Below are 19,652 nucleotides of genomic sequence, written 5' to 3' on the forward strand. Positions count from 1 at the left end.
AGCGACACTAGTCAAGGACGAGAGAGGACCAGGCCTGGATTTATGTTATGTTTTGTTATGTGTGTATTATTCAAATAATAAACTAAACGAAAGAAAACCGCGGTTTACTTTCGTTTTGTTCATTATTTGATTAAAAGTTGTTGAACGTTCGCCGGTTCCCGCCTCCTTCCATCTACTGACCCTGTTACAAGCGCACATTACACAATGAATCAGCGACAGTGGTCAAACATTACATATGTCAATAGGAAGAATCACAGACATCTTTTCACAACCAAACACATGAGAATAGCGGAAAATCATAAGATCACCCATAAGACAGAGTTCTCAAAAAAAGTCTGGATTTCTTCTTGTTAAAATAATGCATGCAAGAAGATTGTGATCCAAGTTTCCTGTGCGCCCATTTGCAACATAAAAGAAGAAGAATATGAAGGAGAGTAGGCTATGGTTGCTTGCAGAAGCCATGCTTTCTGATACTCTGTTGCAAGTCTATGACTCTCTCCCTGAACTAAATATAACTAACTATCTCACTGGCATCTTTGATCATACACACTACACAATTGTCATTCACATTAACAAGCATCAATTTGTCTTAAAAAAGTGATTCCCACAAAACTTTCAGTGAGTAAAAATTTGGGCCAAAATTGTGCAGTGTGTACGTGGCATTAGCAGCTTATTCTGGCCAAGAACCACTCATATCTGATTGACATGTAAAGCAACAAACCAAAGTACAAGCCAAAACCATCTAAGTGCCCCAAAGTGCAAACCAACAATGAAACGTGTCATCATTTACACACTCTCATGATGTGATTGAATTGACATGATGTGTAAGCCCACACAATAAAAGTCAATAAACTCTTACAAATAAAGGTTCTTTATTATCATTGATGGTTCCACCAAGAACCTATTAATATACATGGAACCTCTGCATTGTCAAAAAGGTTCTATATAGTGTAAAAAAAATACACACACATACACACACACACACACACAAAATCACTGAAATGTTCTTTGGGGAAACAAAAATGGTTATTCCATGCCATGGTATTGCTATAAAAAAAAACTATTTTGAATCCCATTGACTTTTAATGTATGGACAAAAACAGCTAAATGATTCTTCCAAGGTCAGCAGATTTTTTAACGGAGGTTTTTTTTTTTAACCTTTGGAACAATATTAAGGTGTGCAAACATGTCAGAATTTTCCTTTGAAATCCCCTTGAATGAACTATCCCTTTAAGATGCTTATTTTCCAGCAAGGATGTTCAAACATGACAAACCTGGATCTAATTCTAGTAAGTTGTCTTAAAGTAAACCATTGTACAAGGTGCATTCATCTTTTCTAATATCCTATTCAGCCAAAAACAAACAATTATTTTCTTCATTATTAAATGAAACTAAAAAAAAAAAAAAAAAAACATTGTTTGCAGGGTCCTCTTCATTCTTATAAAGAACCAACACTAATGCTGAACTTGTATGCTCTACTGCGTACAATAAATATTGCAGGTTTTGTGTCCGACCAATCTATTAGCTCCAGTTATTTGTCATCAGATGTCTTCGGAGCAGTGGAAAAAAAGTAACTGGATAGGAACATACTGAACATATCTCTAACAAAGACAAATTGCTTTGTGTCACGTACTGTATACCGATCTCAATAGCCACATCTCTTTTTTTGTGCACATATTATGTGATATGTAGGAAGTAGCTCAACTTTCACAGTTGTATAAGTGCAAACAGACCCGTTGGATGGACACAATCTGTTCGCATTTACCGGCCACCTCTAACTCGCAGTCAGATGAAAAGTATTACAAGATCATTTCCTATTAATTTCCCCCTCAAAAATACACCCAGAATGGATGAAAAATAAATTTCTTGGTTGTTTGAAATTGAAAATAATCAATGAGGATTTTGGATCAAGCATGAAAGAAGGATTAATATCTTCAAAAGACTTCAAAGGCAGTACAGTAGCGCGTGAGGCAAAAAGAAAGGGGGGAAGTGGTAAAAATAATGTAAAACCGCAGGCCTGAACATGATGGAAACCTGCAAAAAGACTTAAAGGGAATGTCTAATACTATTTCATGCATTCTGACTTATTTACACTGTTAAAGAGTTGGACTTTCATGCTACACATGGCTAGCCTAGAAATCTAGACGCACCCTAGTCTAGGCAATCTGCCCGCAAGTGTCGTCTAGAAACTCTCAATACCTTTCTGAGCTGTATTCCTCTCAATCTGGACGGGCCAATCACATCGTGTATGGAGTCGGCGGGCGGGGCCATAATGACGACGGCCGAGTTGCGTTTGCGTGCTTCTAGTAAACACAGAAACTGGCGAACGGCGGTCTTTCGAATCAGCTTTGACTGCAATTCTGGAAGACTTGGAGTTAAGCTTTTCTCTGAGAAAAGAACAAAGAACGGCACTGAAGTCATTCTTAAAAAGGGAAGATGTGTTCTGAGTTTAGCCGACCGGATACGGTGAATGTTTAATCAGTCAGCGAGCTCTGCTTCACCTTCGTTGCTCTGGTTGGTTGTAGCGCTATCCTATCGCGTGCAGAGGGAGTTTGAAAGACAACCGTTTATCCCGCCCCTTGGATTGAGCTGCCAATGGTGAGTTTCCAGACCAAACATCTTGATGTGGGTCTGGCTTGTCAGGCTAACATACGGCCAAAGTTTCAAAAAAATGAGTTGGACGTATGACAGAGATCTGTGCCTTCAGGGTTCATATACATTTTTTAAAAATCTAAGCGTAGCCCTGTATGACATCATAAAGGGCAGAATTCCTTGTATGGGCATTTCTCCCGGAAGAGCGCAAACTGATATAAACCAGCGCGAGAGCAAGAACCGATCCTGCTTCATTTGGTTTACAGAAGTCACGACAGTGCTGCACGGCACGCCTTTAGGAGCTTTTGCTTTCGGAAAGAAGCGGAGCAGCTGTGTCTCTTTCATAAATCTGATTAAACGAGACTCTTCTGAGATATGAAGGATGCAATACTACTCTATTGGTACTCAGAAACTGTGTGTTATGTCCAGTCTTGGGGGTAACGCTGATTACTTTTTCAAGTAACTAATAAATTAATGCATTGCTTTTGAATTTACATCTGAGTTTCATTTTCAGATAAGTAATGCAAGTCACTTTGTTTACCCATTTATTGACTAATAGCTTTCTCGTCCACATGTTGAGAAAAATCAAGAGCCAGTGCAGAGGTGTTGTGTGTAAACATGATGTTATTTTAGTTCTAGACTAAATGTGAGCATACATTTACTAATCTCACTTGAGAGAAAAGATTCAGTATTCATCAAAATCAATAAAATCAGTGAAATGGAAAATTAGAAAACTATGCAAACCTCCAATAATATGTTAAATAAAATATTTCAAAACATTTAAACTAACTTTATTGACCAAATTGCTGCTGACCTTCGGTGATTCAGTTAAACCGTACGCAACAAGGGCTTTAGGTTTTTTTTTTTTTTTTTTTGTGAAGTGTTAAACTTTCTTCTCCAGTATCATATTCTTCTGTAAGGTTTGTTTGAGCTGCGCCTCTATTGTACAGGTGTGAATTTGCATTTCCTTCATCGTTATTATTTTAATTTGGGTGTGAAACGGCCTTTAAAAACTTTTTTTTACAAAAATTAAAACAATTATTAAAGAAAACAAGCCCAGTCCAAGTTAGAAAAACACATAGTCACGTAACAATAATGTAATGCATTACTTTTCACATTTAACAGATCAGTTTCAGAAAATCCAGGTAAAGCTGAGATTGATTATAATTCACACACTTTCAGATGCGATTTCCATAATCCCGCTAAAAAAAGGAAAACTCAGATAAAAATCTGGGAATTTTAAAAGTATGAGTTTCAGACCTTGCAGCTCTCGGTGCTGTTTGAGCTAAAAAATACTTGTGATTTCTATAAATTTATTATTTATTAATAATACATTATTATTGATATATAGAATCCATTATACAATATTGTACTACTAACTTAGCAACTAACTAATCCTGTCCCTAAACCTGACCTAGGTTTTTTACATACTCTGATCTTGCTTTGCATGCATGCAAAAACACTTTCTGTAATTTCAAAGTCTCATGTAAATGCCTCTCTTATAGCTATCAGCTTTCTGTTATAAATGCAAATGCACTCACTGTGACGACACAAAAAAAAGATTCCATAGTTGGAAAATGACAGATGTACCGCAGAAGCACATTGATCTCAACATTACCATTTATTTAACTCAAACACACAGGAGTGTGAACAATAATGAACAATAATGAACACCCCCCCCCCCCCCCCCACCACAAAGTGAGCACTTGAGATGAAGAGTAGCTAGGAAAAGTAATTTCCTCTGGACGCGAGTATGAGCCAAGTGTTGTTCATAAGATGAGAAGAAAGTCTCATCAGCTCTGCAGCTTCTCAAGACTCAGCCACACAGTCAGAATGAAGGAATTCAGGCTCCGAAGAGCAAGAATCTGCTGCCAAAGACCCTTTGACCTTCTCCATGAGCCATCAGGACAGACATCATTTGACTTCTGACATATGGAAAGACAGTATCTGTGTTGTGTCAGATGTAAATGTCGATTTCCATGCTGGATTTCAGTTTCCTGACAATAACATGGATAGCTATCAAGGAATTCACAAAATCCCGCCATTTTATGTTCTTTGGAACAGACAACAGCCTCTTTGAAAATATTGACTTTGAATGTGTTCGGTTGATTACGTCCATGAGAAACTGCCAAAAACTGGGCTTTAGTGCTGTGATTGCGATAATGACTGGAAATCGATGTGAACTACTTGGAGAAAATCTTCACATTTACATATTTAACACAAAACAGCACACTTATTTTATACATGTTCTGTGGGATTTTTTATAATTTTTTGTCTGAATGCTCCTGATCTTTACCGTAAACACTATTTATAGCCTGCACACAAAACTTTTTTAAAAACCATATAATCATCTGGAAAATGTTGAAGAGTTAGTTCTTAGCCATTAAGCCAAAGGAGTTTTTCCATTCATCTCAGCATATGACAATTAAAGTCTGTAATTTTTTAAGTCTGTAATTTCTCTTTTTGTTTGAGCCACCTTATGGCTGTTAGTCAAACAATGGAAGACTGGGATGTTTGTAGTATTAACACTTCAAATTGAAATGTATATTTCACTCACAAATGAATGTTGACTTAAAAAGTGACTGAAAAATTAAAAAATAAATGAAAAAGAAAATTCTTTCATCATTTACTCACCCTCATGCTGGTCCAAATCGGTATGACTGTTCTTCATCTATGGAACACAAAAGATAATATGTTATATTCCTAATGGATATATTACACTGATCATATATACCAGATGCAATTGATTCTATTTTCCAAAGCTTTCAGAAATTTTAGGGATGTTCTCTGCATTCTCTGTTCTCTGAATGCATATATAAATCATCACTTTTCATCACATTAAGTGCTCAGTGACCTTCAATATGAATAGTGCCTTTAATATGAACAAAACCTGCAGCTATACTGTTGCTCTATATGAATATGTAGCATAGTTTGAATAAAATTTGCATTTTTATCCTGAGGGGAATTGTATTTTTATGCCACAATAATAGAATTTTTAATTCACACTCTAGCTGTCAGCATATGGCATCCTTTGTTCGTTCTCTTCAATGTAGGCATTATTTCCTGTCGAGTTCAGTGCTGCTCAGACAAAAATGTCTTTCTCTTTAATATGAATGTGTACAAATCTAAATATAAGAGTTTCAGTATAGTGTTACACTAGTTATATGGGTCATGTTGTATCCTTTATTATAAGAGCGTCTAAAAGACATTTTAACAACCAATGATTGTTTTTTCTGAAGCTGTTACTCCCGTTTATTTAAAGGGAGGTCATACTCTATGGAGTGTTGACATATGAGCGTATATTAAAGCAATTACATTGAATGTAGTTTTGAGTTTTGCATGAGAGGTAGGGCAGTGGAATAAAACAATTTAATGTCTAGAGAATTTTTAAAAGAACCAAGACACCAGCGCATGTCTTTCTTCTATTGAACACAAAAGAAGAAAAATATGTGTAACTAAACAGTTGATGGACACCACTGACTTCCAAAAAACCCCACTATGGAAGTCAATGAGGCTCATAAACCGTTTGGTTACTGACATTCTTCAAAATATCTTTATTTGTTAAGGGTGAGTAAATGATGAAAGAATGTTCTTCTTTGGGTGAATTATCCCTTTATCTCTCAATCTTCCCTATAAGCACTTCCCCTCAGTGAAATCCCTTTTGCCATTTTGAAGTGCAAGCTTATTTGGACAGACCCTCAACCCCTCGAAGGAAAGAGTCTACTCAATGGTTGTATCTGAAATTGCATACTTCCCTATTATATAGTAGGCAAAAAAACAGTATGTAACCAAAAAAAGTATATCTGAATTCACAGTACTCACAAAAGAGTAGATTCTGAAGTGTGCTTACGACAGACACTTTACTATCCGATGAGGCCACGGGAGAGGATTTGTGAACAGCAGTGAAGCCAAGCAATTGACGCTTTTAGACAACATGATAAGGGCAAAATGACAAATGTAGTACACCCAGATTACATTCATACTACACATATTCATATCTAGAATGTACTTTTTAAGCGGCCATTACTTATTCAAAATAAGTACCTACTCAAGAGAGAATGCTATTTCGGTCGCAGCCAATATAGCACCATAGATCCGTAGACCATGATGAAACATGATTGTATGTCACAGCAGATCACGCTTCATTTACCCCATTCCAAAACCTCTAGTGTATGATATTGGAATTATTTTGACATTTAACTGCATAATACTCGTAAGCTGACAGTTATAGTTTATTGTACTGATATTTTAATTTGTGCAATTTTTGCCCAAGCATACACAGGCCTATAGAATAATGCATAAAACGAAATAAAAAATCAGCTCAATTGTGTCAAAAGCACAGGGCATTCCATTTAAACACATTGCAAGGGTAATGAGCACTCGTGCAAGATAAACAATGGCGTTGTCAGGCTTGGTTTTCCGGCTAAGACAAAAGCTGAGATTAAACCCCCTGCAATAAAACACTAAAACTCACTAATCTGGAGATAAGATCTCAAAGAGCTGGACACCGCCTTGCCCAAACTTCTCTCCTTGCTTATCTATCATCCCCACTCTCCCTACTCCCTTCCTTTCCTCCTGATTCAAGTCACTAAAAGTTCCCGAAGAATGCCTACATACCACATATGCTATATCTTGTGAATCTATTTTTATTCTCTTTCGTGTTTGGTATCAATTTTAAAGTTCATATTTAAAACGGACTCAATTTCACAGCAGTCACTGGTATTATGAGGAAGATTGAAAACTTAGGAGAATTGTTCTCCTTTTTGGGGTGGCGTCTCCTCAAGATATCTGATAATCTTCTCCTCTCCCCCGAAATCAGGTATAACCCTGTGTAGGAAATATTTACAACTGTTTTGTTCTTGTCTGGGTATTAAAGGGAAACTGGTAGAGAAGTCTTTGGGAAATTCTGTAGCCAGGAGACCTTAAAGCTACACTGTGTGATATTTCCCCCCATCTAGCGGTGTAAAGGTATATGACCATCCAGTGAATTTTAGTTTCTGTTCCTCTCCGATTTCGTTTTAACTTCTACGGTAGCCGATTTAGTCCAAGATTAACATGGCTTCCAGTTCAACCTCGTTCATGAGTGCCATCACGCGTTAAAATGCGAAAAAGCGAAGCATGAATTTATGAAAAAAATTCTACAAATTAAGTGAACTTTACAGAAGGGCTGAAATGACACACACATTATACCTTTGCCCATGCCATTGGATTCCATTGTTGGGCCGACGCGTGGTTCCCTACAATGTACATCCGAGTGAACGGGGCGAAGTTAGCAAGAAAGGAGTAACAAATTGGACTTAAACAAAGCCCAAGTTGAAATCACCTAGCCACTTGATTCCTTCCTGAATGAATCAGCGATTTTTTGTACGAATCAGCTGAATGATTCAATGACCAAGCTAGAAATTTTACGTTCCCAGAAAGTTCTCAGAACGTCCCCGCTGGTGTCAAGAGATGTTGTGAAAATGTTTCCAAAATAAAATAAGGTCCCCAAAACATTCTGCCAAATAATGTCCTCCAACCCTTTAAAGAACTCTGAACTTTCTGGCAATGTTACCAGGCGACGTCATATTTTATTTGGAAATATGTTGTTCCCAGAACATTCTCACATGTCCCCGCTGGTGTCCTTGAACGTCACGAGTCGGTCATGATGTGGAGTTCTTTAAAGGGTTCAGGGATGTTATTTGGCAGATGTTCTCAGAACATCCCCTTAAATTCATATCGGGAACGTTATTATATGACCAACAGAGGACCATGTGGGAATGTTCTGTTAACATCCCAAATATCCTCTTTGTAATGTGGCTATGTGACCATATAAGAAACCTTGAACTGCAGCACTTTCATAACCAAAAGAGGACGTTTCAGGAACATCCCTAATGTTCTATAAAGGTTCGGGATTTTCATCACCTTTAGAGAACTTTTAGGGAATGTTGTGCAAGGTCACGAGAACGTCCCCTATGTGGGAATCTTTCATTTAGTCCATCTGTACGTTCTGTGGTCCCACAAAGACAGCCATTTTCACCTATATAAATTAAATGAATGCTAACAGTTCCCTTCTAGATGCTTTCATAAAAGAATATCTGCAAAAAAGTGTACTCTTGTATGGGAGATGATCCTAGAAAATAGAAAGGCCCCCACCTGTTTTATCAGTTCAGATAATTGTAATTCCAGATTCAATTCCAGATGTTCTAGAGATTTCTGGTGACACATAACACAGCCACGTTACAAACATCTGCACACACATCTCATCGGCATGTACAGGAAACACTTTGATGAGGCCTGTCTGACCGCATCACCGGCTTAAATCGCTCAGTGCTTAAGAGTTGTCAACACAATGTGATAAGTGAAACATGATGGTAGAGCAAAAACTAATTTGATTTGAACAGCCGTGAACAATCCTCTCTGCCGGCCCTTCTGCAATGAAGTAACAGTTCAGAGCGGGAAAAGAAAAAAATAGAAAACATTTGCACACAATTTCCCCAATAGGCAGAATAAAAAATTTAATTATTTATAAATAAAATAAAATAAAATAAATGCTACTTGTACATAATTACTTGTACCCACCTTTTTAGCAGAGCTTTTAATTGACTTTTAATTGACTTGCTACTTGTTTAATTTATTTTATTTTATTTTTCGGTTTTATTTATTTATTGTTGTTGATTGTTTTGTTTTTGTTTTTAAATTCTGTAGCACTTTGAGATTTTGTTTAATATAAAGTGCATTATAAATAAAATTTATTATTATTATTATTATTATAATTGTCTATGCACTTTGACAAAAATGTTATCAAGCTTAAAGTCGGGTTTACTTTAGGATTTAATCTAGAGTAATAGGATCTTTAGGATCTAGAAACTAAATAAGACTCCAGGTATTCGTTCATCATATGAACTATCATTGATTTGACTGCAATTCTGAGATTAATTGAAAAACTAATTTGGCTTAATTGCTAAACACTAAATCTGGACGATTATATGGCTTTTAAAATGTTCTGTGTGCAGTCTATAAATAGGGTTTAAGGGGAAATGGTCAGAAGCAATCAGACAAAAAAGATTTAGAATATAGTCTCAGTGTGTCAGTCCCTCAAGGAAGATTAATAGTAATGTGGAATGTGGACGTAATTTGAGGAATAAATATGCATCACACCTAGCAGTGCTCATAATGATCTCTCCAATCAGACTGACTAATGAGCAATGTCAACTAGTGTTCTAGAATTCTCTGGCAAATTAAAAACACACCAATTTGTCTAAAGCTTATCACTTGGAAACCAACTGGAAGTCTAACTTGGAAGATGAATTACCAGTTAGGGGATTAGGTTTGCCAAGCTACTATTCCCACCCACACCATATGTGGGCTCACACAAACACTATACAGACACTATGAAGAGCTCCTAAGCTATTGCATGTCATGAAGCCCCTCCTAACAAGCACCCGGCAGATCAAGTGACCCCTCTCACCTTTGAAATCTAAGAAGAGATCCAAAAAGCTACCATCTCTCGAGGAATTAGCACAAAGACCCTCTCCCTATGAATGTGCATGGCTCCCGAAGAGTTAAATGACCCTTAGGCACTGCCTCCATTGGTTCAGCTAATAATGTATTGTACAGACTAGTTCCTTATAACGATTATAGTACAAAAAGAATAATAAAAATGGTTATTTTGATCACAAATATACAATCAAATAATGTGCAATATTGTTTGTCCATTTACTTTGACAATGGGAAATCCATCCGGTTTCTTTTGTACTTGTGGTGACCCATGTCATCTCTTGGGTTTACCTCCCACTGTCATTTACACTCCTCTCCAATCTGTCCATCCAACCTTCTCTGTTCATTGTTCTCCTCTGTCACTGGGGGAAAAGGAGGGGAAAATTCCTTTGTAATTAATCTTACAAAACATTTCAAAGATTTTGGAGTAAAACGACGGTTGTTTGGCTGGATAAATGATGCAATAGGTTTTGCCTTTTGCTCTAATACTCTCTAAATCATAAGACAAAAATAATTTCCAGATTATAAGACTTATGCATTGTTAGTCTTAGCATTTGATTTGTTTACCTACCTTCATAAATCTGATGTTGGAATATGTTTATTGATGGAGTAGATTAAAAATAACTGCAAATAATATGCTTTTAGTGTCAGTGTTATAATAGTTAAGCTAAAACAGTAAAAAAACATTTTTTTTTTACTTCAAATAAAAAAATGTTAACTGAAATAAAATATATATAAAATAAATATTAACTTGATACTAAAATAACAAAAAACTACATACAAATGACAAAACACCAAAATTAAAACAAACACCTAAACTTTTAATAAAAGCTGAAAATATAAGAACAAAACATTCAAAATATAAATAAGAATTTGGGCCTAATGGGTGGAGCTGGAGTAACACACCCTAAACCTACCAAAAATATATCCCTCCACCCCATTAGATGCCCAGAGAGGTGGAGCTGGACTATTCCCAGAATACTGGACCTCCAGAGAGGAGGAGCTGGACTATTCCCAGAATACTGGACCTCCAGAGAGGAGGAGCTGGACTATTCCCAGAATACTGGACCTCCAGAGAGGAGGAGCTGGACTATTCCCAGAATACTGGACCTCCAGAGAGGTGGAGCTGGACTATTCCCAGAATACTGGACCTCCAGAGAGGAGGAGCTGGACTATTCCCAGAATACTGGACCTCCAGAGAGGAGGAGCTGGACTATTCCCAGAATACTGGACCTCCAGAGAGGAGGAGCTGGACTATTCCCAGAATACTGGACCTCCAGAGAGGTGGAGCTGGACTTTTCCCAGAATACTGGACCTCCAGAGAGGAGGAGCTGGATTATTCCCAGAATACTGGACCTCCAGAGAGGAGGAGCTGGACTATTCCCAGAATACTGGACCTCTAGAGAGGAGGAGCTGGACTATTCCCAGAATACTGGACCTCTAGAGAGGAGGAGCTGGACTATTACCAGAATACTGGACCTCCAGAGAGGAGGAGCTGGACTATTCCCAGAATACTGGACCTCTAGAGAGGAGGAGCTGGACTATTCCCAGAATACTGGACCTCTAGAGAGGAGGAGCTGGACTATTCCCAGAATACTGGACCTCTAGAGAGGAGGAGCTGGACTATTACCAGAATACTGGACCTCCAGAGAGGAGGAGCTGGACTATTCCCAGAATACTGGACCTCTAGAGAGGAGGAGCTGGACTATTACCAGAATACTGGACCTCCAGAGAGGAGGAGCTGGACTATTCCCAGAATACTGGACCTCTAGAGAGGAGGAGCTGGACTATTCCCAGAATACTGGACCTCTAGAGAGGAGGAGCTGGACTATTACCAGAATACTGGACCTCTAGAGAGGAGGAGCTGGACTATTCCCAGAATACTGGACCTCTAGAGAGGAGGAGCTGGACTATTACCAGAATACTGGACCTCTAGAGAGGAGGAGCTGGACTATTACCAGAATACTGGACCTCTAGAGAGGAGGAGCTGGACTATTCCCAGAATACTGGACCTCTAGAGAGGAGGAGCTGGACTATTACCAGAATACTGGACCTCCAGAGAGGAGGAGCTGGACTATTCCCAGAATACTGAAACTCCAGAGAGGAGGAGCTGGACGTCAATTGAGCTAGTTTGTGTCAGTTTATGTAGTTTTTTTATCATGTAAATTCAAGTGTTCTTTTTTGAATAAGTTTGGTTTTAGTCATAAGCCCTATTCGGACTGGATTAGATTAACATTGGGACGTGGGGGTAAAGTAATTATTACCAGAGGTTCTTTGTGATTTTAGTCCCATCCAAATGTGCCAATGTCAGTAAAGTTTACCAAGACTTTTACCTTCTGTAAAAAGGTCCAGAAAAATTACCTTGGGTAATACTAATCCAGTTCGAATAGACCCGCTGTAAAAATGTATGGTAAAATTTTAGTCATTTCCCGTTTAAAAGTAAAAAAAAAACATGCATTGCGAGCTTTGAGGCGTTTGAAGCATCCATTACCAACATAATCCAATCAGAATCGTTAGACTGGATCTAACTGTTTATTAAAACCATAGACCGTAAAAAAATATGGACGACTCAACATCATCCGTTTCCGCTTGCCATATTTGAAGCTTTCAGGTGGCCTGCACGGCGCTGACATCTTGGGACCGAGTTTGCGCAGTAGCGATTTCGGGACCGGAGTTGCGCAGTAGAGCGCAGGAAGTAGAGCAGGAAGTACAGCTGCGATATCAAAAGCCCGCCCACACTCTCGCAGATGCAGAACAATTAATTTTGTTGGTGTGAAATAAACAGTTATGGAAATGTAGAAATTAAAGCTAAAGCTCCAATCTCCTCCCAAAAAGGTTTAGTTTGCCTCGTGTCCATTAGAAAACACAGAGGGGCAGCTATACTGGGACCGGTCACCGGGGGGCAATCGAGGCGCGAAAGCTTCAGTATCTGAGAGGGAGACTGCAGGCTTGATTAAAACACACATTATATTGTAGACAGAGTTCAGACTGGCGCTTATGTTGTGTTTGCTCACGTGATAACAACAACGTCATACGCACATGACGACACGGAGGTTACTGTGGTGCGTAAAGTGAGTTACTCCTCCCACTTCTGATAGTTTTACTGAGATGTCTTAATCCCGTGCGAATTGGCCATTAATATTACAGACGTCCTGAGGTAAAAATTACTTTATCCCCACGTCCCCATGTTAATCTAATCCCATTCGAATAGGGCTATAGACTGTAAAAAAGATGGATGATGCCCTCTCTTCCATTGTAGAAAAGAGAAGCTGCCAATGTCCCAATATGGCGCTGACATCTTGCACTGATTTGGGACCAGAGTTAGTGCACAGTGAACACAGAGCCCGAGTCTGCGCAGTAGTAAATAGTATCAAGAAGACCCCACCCACACTCCCTCAGAATCAGTTTGTACAGTTTATTGCAGAACAATTCATTATGTAATTGTGAAATAAACAGTTATAGAAATGTAGAAATACAGCTGAACCTCTTCAACACATTGTGTTGTTTTTGATTTGTGTATTTTAAGGAATCAAACGAATGGATTGAACTCTCTCATTACGACAGGGAAGTGCTGCCACCTGCTGTCTGTTTTAGTTTATATTAAACGTATTGATTCCATCATGCCATATTTTTGGATTAACGTTCATACTTTTAATAATGTTGCCCCTGGCCATGAGTTTATGGAAGAAGGCTGAAGACTGCCACTGCTTAATAGAAAAACATGATCTTGTTTCAAATGTATGGACTTCACTGTAGCCTATATGTGGCTTCTGCTTCCTTTCCGTAAGAAAATATCAAGCACAATTATTTCAGAGTCCCTGTTATCAGATCTGTTGAAGATGCTGTTCATGTTTGTTAGCCCAGGACATTTTACAACACAGTAGGCTACAGTTAGGGTGATATGACTAAACCCGTGATATTAGATTTTGGCCATATACATATCCAAGTCCTTCATCAAAGACAGTATCAACATCAGTAGGCTATACTTATTGTATTTTGGCCACACCACAAGGTGTCACTGTGGCCTCAACGCTTCGCTCTCGCCTACTCTGAGCTCGATTGCTATGTCTGAGGTAAACCCCGCCCTCCTCATTACCCTACGCACAAATAAATGTAGGAAGAAATAAATGCATAAATAAATGAATGTAGAAATAATTAAATGTAGGACTAAATAAATGCATAAATAAATAAATGTAGAAAGGAATAAATATGGAAATAAATAAATTCATAAATAAATATATATGGAAATAAATAAACAAATACATAAATATGGAAATAAATGTACAAATAATTATTCATTTTTGCTTTTTTACATTTCTTTGTATATTTATTTATGTATTTATGTATTTTTAATACTGGCAGCTTTAACATTCCATAGACGTATACACACACTGGCAGATGAGATGAAAACCATCCCGCCATAATTGTATCGACTTGTATCAAGATAATAATCTTACCACAGCGAATCACGGTAGAACTAAAACATGTTTTAGAAGAAGGATAGATGATGTATTGTCTCATTTGAATTTTGTTAACTTTGAAAAAGGTTCTATAGCATGCCTTTGGTTATTTTAAAAACTCATTCAATTTGAATTCCATTCTTTAAATTGTGTGCCGAGTGGTTGTTCGCCTGCTGCTACGCCATTGCTAGATTGTTGCGGGATGGTTTGTTCAAATCCCAAATATAAAGCTTGAGTAAAGATTCTGGCTTTAGCAAACACTACTGATTAACTACAACCAAGACAGGAAGGAACACTGATGAATGACAAACTCATTGGTTATATATATTTGCTGCCTCCTTGTGGTGTCCATCAAACATATTCATTGTTGTGTCTAAAAGTCTGCAAGAAAATGTACTTGTAGAAAAACATTACAGGGTGGTGTAAAGATGTTTATACAAGAACAACTTTTATCTCTAAACCGCCCAGCTGGAGTGTTTCACATTAAATAAAAGTCAATAACATTTTTTCCTCATCCTAATAGTTGTATTGCAGCCAATCCTCCCCAAACATTTATTTTCATTGTAGGCTCCATGTTAAACCACAAGAGGGCGTTGATAGCTTTTTGGACATTTGGCTGCCCCCATTTCAATGTTTACCAGGGCAGCTATACATAGATAAATTAGATAAAGCTATAAACACAACCAGCCTGATGAACATTACATTTTAACACATGACAATATTTCCAAACATACTTTGCAAAAAGTAATTATGGATGTATCTTGTTTTTGAAGTCCTCTAAAGGGAGCAGATTTGACCCACCAAAGACTTGTTAGCAGAGAGAGTAAATTAATTCTCACCGGAGACTCTCAGCAGACGATTTCAACAACAGATGCTGCAACCAGCAGCTGGAAGTTTCAATTAATTAGTTAATTAAGCTTGACTTCCACTTGCAGCCCATCTTCAGGTCAGTGTATAATGCAATATGGTAAACCCATGTCCACTTACACATGCTGAGATGGTCTCAGTTATAAGAGAGAAACCAAGCTTTCTTAAATATGTTGCTCTGGATATTAAAATGTTTTAAGATAACAAATTTAATCTAAAGCAAAGAGGAGATATAATCTATATACTATAATGAAATTACTGTGCAAGTTGTCAAGCTTTAAAACATCAATTTAAGGCACTGTAGTCAAGTCATGTCATGTCAAGTCAAGTCAAAGAATACATATATTTTAAATTTAAATTATACATTTTTGTTCTAATTTGCTCCTGTATATTTCTTAGTGTAGAACACTTGGGTCAAATGCAGCCAAATATGCTCTATACATAAACTCTGACTTGACTTGACTACAGTGCCTTACTGTATTGTAATTGCTGGAAAGTGTGCAATAAGTAAGGAATAACTCATGATTCATGATTCGGATCGCGTGTCAAACTGCTGAAATCACGTGACATTGGCGATCCGAATCATGAATCAATACGCTGATTCATGACCGTTTGAATCTTTATTTAAGGTTTGAAAACAAATGAGGAAGAGACGACAATGCGGAATAAAGTTGTAGTTTTTGTTATTTTTGGACCAAAATGTAAAATTTTGATGCTTCAAGAGATTCTAATTAACCCACTGATGTCACATATGGACTACTTTGATGATGTTTTTATTCCCTTTCTGGAATAGTGTGCATACGATATGCTCTCGGACTAAATATAAAATATCTTAAACTGTGTTCTGAAGATGAACGGAGGTCTTACGGGTGAGGAACGACATTAGGGTGAGTCATTAATGACATTAGTTTCATTTTTGGGTGAACTAACCCTTTAACTTATCAATGCTGACAAATGACCATATGCAGGATAATCCTGTGCATTAAACAATTTGAATGCACTCTGCGTTGTCAGGCGATTTGCCTCCATGATGTGCATTAAAATACAAGGCTTGATTTTGTCCATTAGGGACTGATTGCTAGAAAGGAGGGATTATTGCCCCGCCCTTGTGGACAATCAGTGCGAAGGGAAGATGAAGTCAATGCTTTATTAGCCTGGATGCCAGCCGAACTTAGCCCCGCCCACAACATTTTTAGGTTGGGAAGTTCGGTCTGGACTCAATCTGTAGAGTTATTATGCCTGAACAGAAACTGTTCAGACCAATCACATTGTCAGGGCGATGATTGACAGATTATCATCAGAAATGTAATCAGCCACGTCATCAAACAGCGCTTGGGTTTAAGAACTGAGATGTGTAGATTCCGCCATCGCATCTGTCATAGAAGATATCGACAGCGCATTCATTTTAAAAGAGGAACAGAGGACCGCGATCAAGGCATTTGCCGATGGGAAAGATGTTTTGCCGTAGAGGTCTTCACGGAGCACCCGAGACCCGTGGACCCGGGACCCGTACGCGTTTGGGTCTATATTTTAAATGGTCGTCTGGGTCCGGGTCGGGTCCCAATCTATTACTTCGGGTCCCGGGTCTGTTTAACATTGTGTGTAATACCCGAGACGATCGGACTAGGAGAACACCTGGCCGTGATCAGAGTCAGCACGGCTTGTGTGTTTTGTGTAACTTGCAAGCTTTAACATTAGGATAAGAAAAGTGTGAGCTGGGAAAATAAGGTTTAGAAAAACAAAAAAACACGAGCTTGCGCTCTCTCAGCCGTTTAGAAAGCGGGCCAATTTAATGCAAGCGCACGGTAACAATGTACAATATATTTAAAATTAGCAACAAAATCTTAGGTGAACTGTCATATTTCATATTTCAGGTTGCGTAAAAATAATATGAATGAACTGTCTTGTTTAATCTTAAAGTTTTGGTGGTCAGACTCGGCTCACAAAGATAGCAAATAAATAATGCTGACGTCAGCGGCCATGGCACCCAACGAGCAATCCTTAGTCCAAAAGGGCAAGTTATTATGTGAGTTAACTTGAGTCGAAATGCAAATCTGCAAAGACACATAAATCCGTCACCATGACATGAAGTGGACTTTTACAGCTAAAATGATAAGAGAATTAAGCTTGGAACAACAAGAGAGGAATATTATACATCACAATCAGGTACAAGGAAGGGAGACAACGGCCATCATATAGGTAGGCTGCACGAAAAGTTATATTTTTTCGCCGCTTGTTTATTGACTTGTTAAGAGCAGTTTATTGTGGAATTTGAGACAATTGAGTCCAGTCGGGTCCATGTCTTCCCGCCGGGTTCGGTTCCAGCTTTCAAATAATAGTTTTTATTTTGTTTACACTCATCTTCTACTAGTTCTAGGCAGTGTGTGTTCTTTTGACAGCTATGCGTCACTCAACATACGTCACTTACTCTGTAGCTCTGATTGGTTGTTGGTCTGTCCAATTGAGTCTCTTCTGTGTCGGTTGAAATACGCCCCCATAATTAAAGCTCAAAGGAGAAGTATCAGACTCATATTCTGACTAGAATTGAGTATGACCACGTCAGGCTAATGCTTTATATAAAAGGGGTGGTTTCGTGTTTTTTTTCTAGGCTTGGTTGTATTTACAGGGAGTGCAGAATTATTAGGCAAATGAGTATTTTGACCACATCATCCTCGTTATGCATGTTGTCTTCCTCCAAGCTGTATAGGCTGGAAAGCCTACTACCAATTAAGCATATTAGGTGATGTGCATCTCTGTAATGAGAAGGGGTGTGGTCTAATGACATCAACACCCTATATCAGGTGTGCATAATTATTAGGCAACTTCCTTTCCTTTGGCAAAATGGGTCAAAAGAAGGACTTGACAGGCTCAGAAAAGTAAAAAATAGTGAGATATATTGCAGAGGGATGCAGCAGTCTTAAAATAACCAAGCTTCTGAAGCGTGATCAGCGAACAATCAAGCGTTTCATTCAAAATAGTCAACAGGGTCGCAAGAAGCGTGTGGAAAAACCAAGGCGCAAAATAACTGCCCGTGAACTGAGGAAAATCAAGCGTGCAGCTGCCAAGATGCCACTTGCCACCAGTTTGGCCATATTTCAGAGCTGCAACATCACTGGAGTGCCCAAAAGCACAAGGTGTGCAATACTCAGAGACATGGCCAAGGTAAGAAAGGCAGAAAGTCGACCACCACTGAACAAGACACACAAGCTGAAACGTCAAGACTGGGCCAAGAAATATCTCAAGACTGATTTTTCTAAGGTTTTATGGACTGATGAAATGAGAGTGAGTCTTGATGGGCCAGATGGATGGGCCCGTGGCTGGATTGGTAAAAGGCAGAGAGCTCCAGTCCGACTCAGACGCCAGCAAGGTGGAGGTGGAGTACTGGTTTGGGTTGGTATCATCAAAGATGAGCTTGTGGGGCCTTTTCGGGTTGAGGATGGAGTCAAGCTCAACTCCCAGTCCTACTGCCAGTTTCTGGAAGACACCTTCTTCAAGCAGTGGTACAGGAAGAAGTCTGCATCCTTCAAGAAAAACATGATTTTCATGCAGGACAATGCTCCATCACACGCCTCCAAGTACTCCACAGCGTGGCTGGCAAGAAAGGGTATAAAAGAAATGGCCTCCTTGTTCACCTGATCTGAACCCCATTGAGAACCTGTGGTCCATCATCAAATGTGCGATTTACAAGGAGGGAAAACAGTACACCTCTCTGAACAGTGTCTGGGAGGCTGTGGTTGCTGCTGCACGCAATGTTGATGGTGAACAGATCAAAACACTGACAGAATCCATGGATGGCAGGCTTTTGAGTGTCCTTGCAAAGAAAGGTGGCTATATTGGTCACTGATTTGTTTTTGTTTGGTTTTTGAATGTCAGAAATGTATATTTGTGAATGTTGAGATGTTAAATTGGTTTCACTGGTAAAATTAAATAATTGAAATGGGTATAAATTTGTTTTTTGTTAAGTTGCCTAATAATTATGCACAGTAATAGTCACCTGCACACACAGATATCCCCCTAAAATAGCTCAAACTAAAAATTAAAAACTAAAACTTCCAAAAATATTCAGCTTTGATATTAATGAGTTTTTTGTGTTCATTGAGAACATGGTTGTTGTTCAATAATAAAAATAATCCTCAAAAATACAACTTGCCTAATAATTCTGCACTCCCTGTATAGGGCGCAGCATAACATGTCTAAATACTTATTTTTTTTAAAGGCCGTGTTTTTGTTATATTTGACCTTTATTCCACACCT

General features: G+C 38.4%; 1 protein-coding gene across 7 annotated transcripts in view; it reads right to left on the reverse strand.

Annotated features, from left to right (window-relative positions):
* The window catches only part of ngfb (nerve growth factor b (beta polypeptide)), an 89,212-nt gene that overhangs the window by 28,966 nt on the left and 40,594 nt on the right, over window positions 1-19,652 (reverse strand). For 2 of the 7 annotated variants that reach the window (XM_067460342.1, XM_067460344.1), the window contains exons 5-6: window positions 10,295-10,433; window positions 5,227-5,263 (exon numbers count right to left, since the gene is read on the reverse strand). Coding sequence is in view for 1 of the 7 variants with exons in the window: in XM_067460341.1 (XP_067316442.1) it covers window positions 10,295-10,344 (50 nt within the window). In the remaining 6 variants the exon portion in view is untranslated. Of the gene's footprint in view, window positions 1-5,226; window positions 5,346-10,294; window positions 10,434-19,652 lie in introns of those variants that run through there. The other 5 variants (XM_067460343.1, XM_067460341.1, XM_067460348.1 and 2 more) reach the window with 5 other exon arrangements.

Source organism: Pseudorasbora parva, chromosome 12, assembly GCF_024679245.1.
Source record: "Pseudorasbora parva isolate DD20220531a chromosome 12, ASM2467924v1, whole genome shotgun sequence".
Taxonomy (NCBI): Eukaryota; Metazoa; Chordata; class Actinopteri; order Cypriniformes; family Gobionidae; genus Pseudorasbora; species Pseudorasbora parva.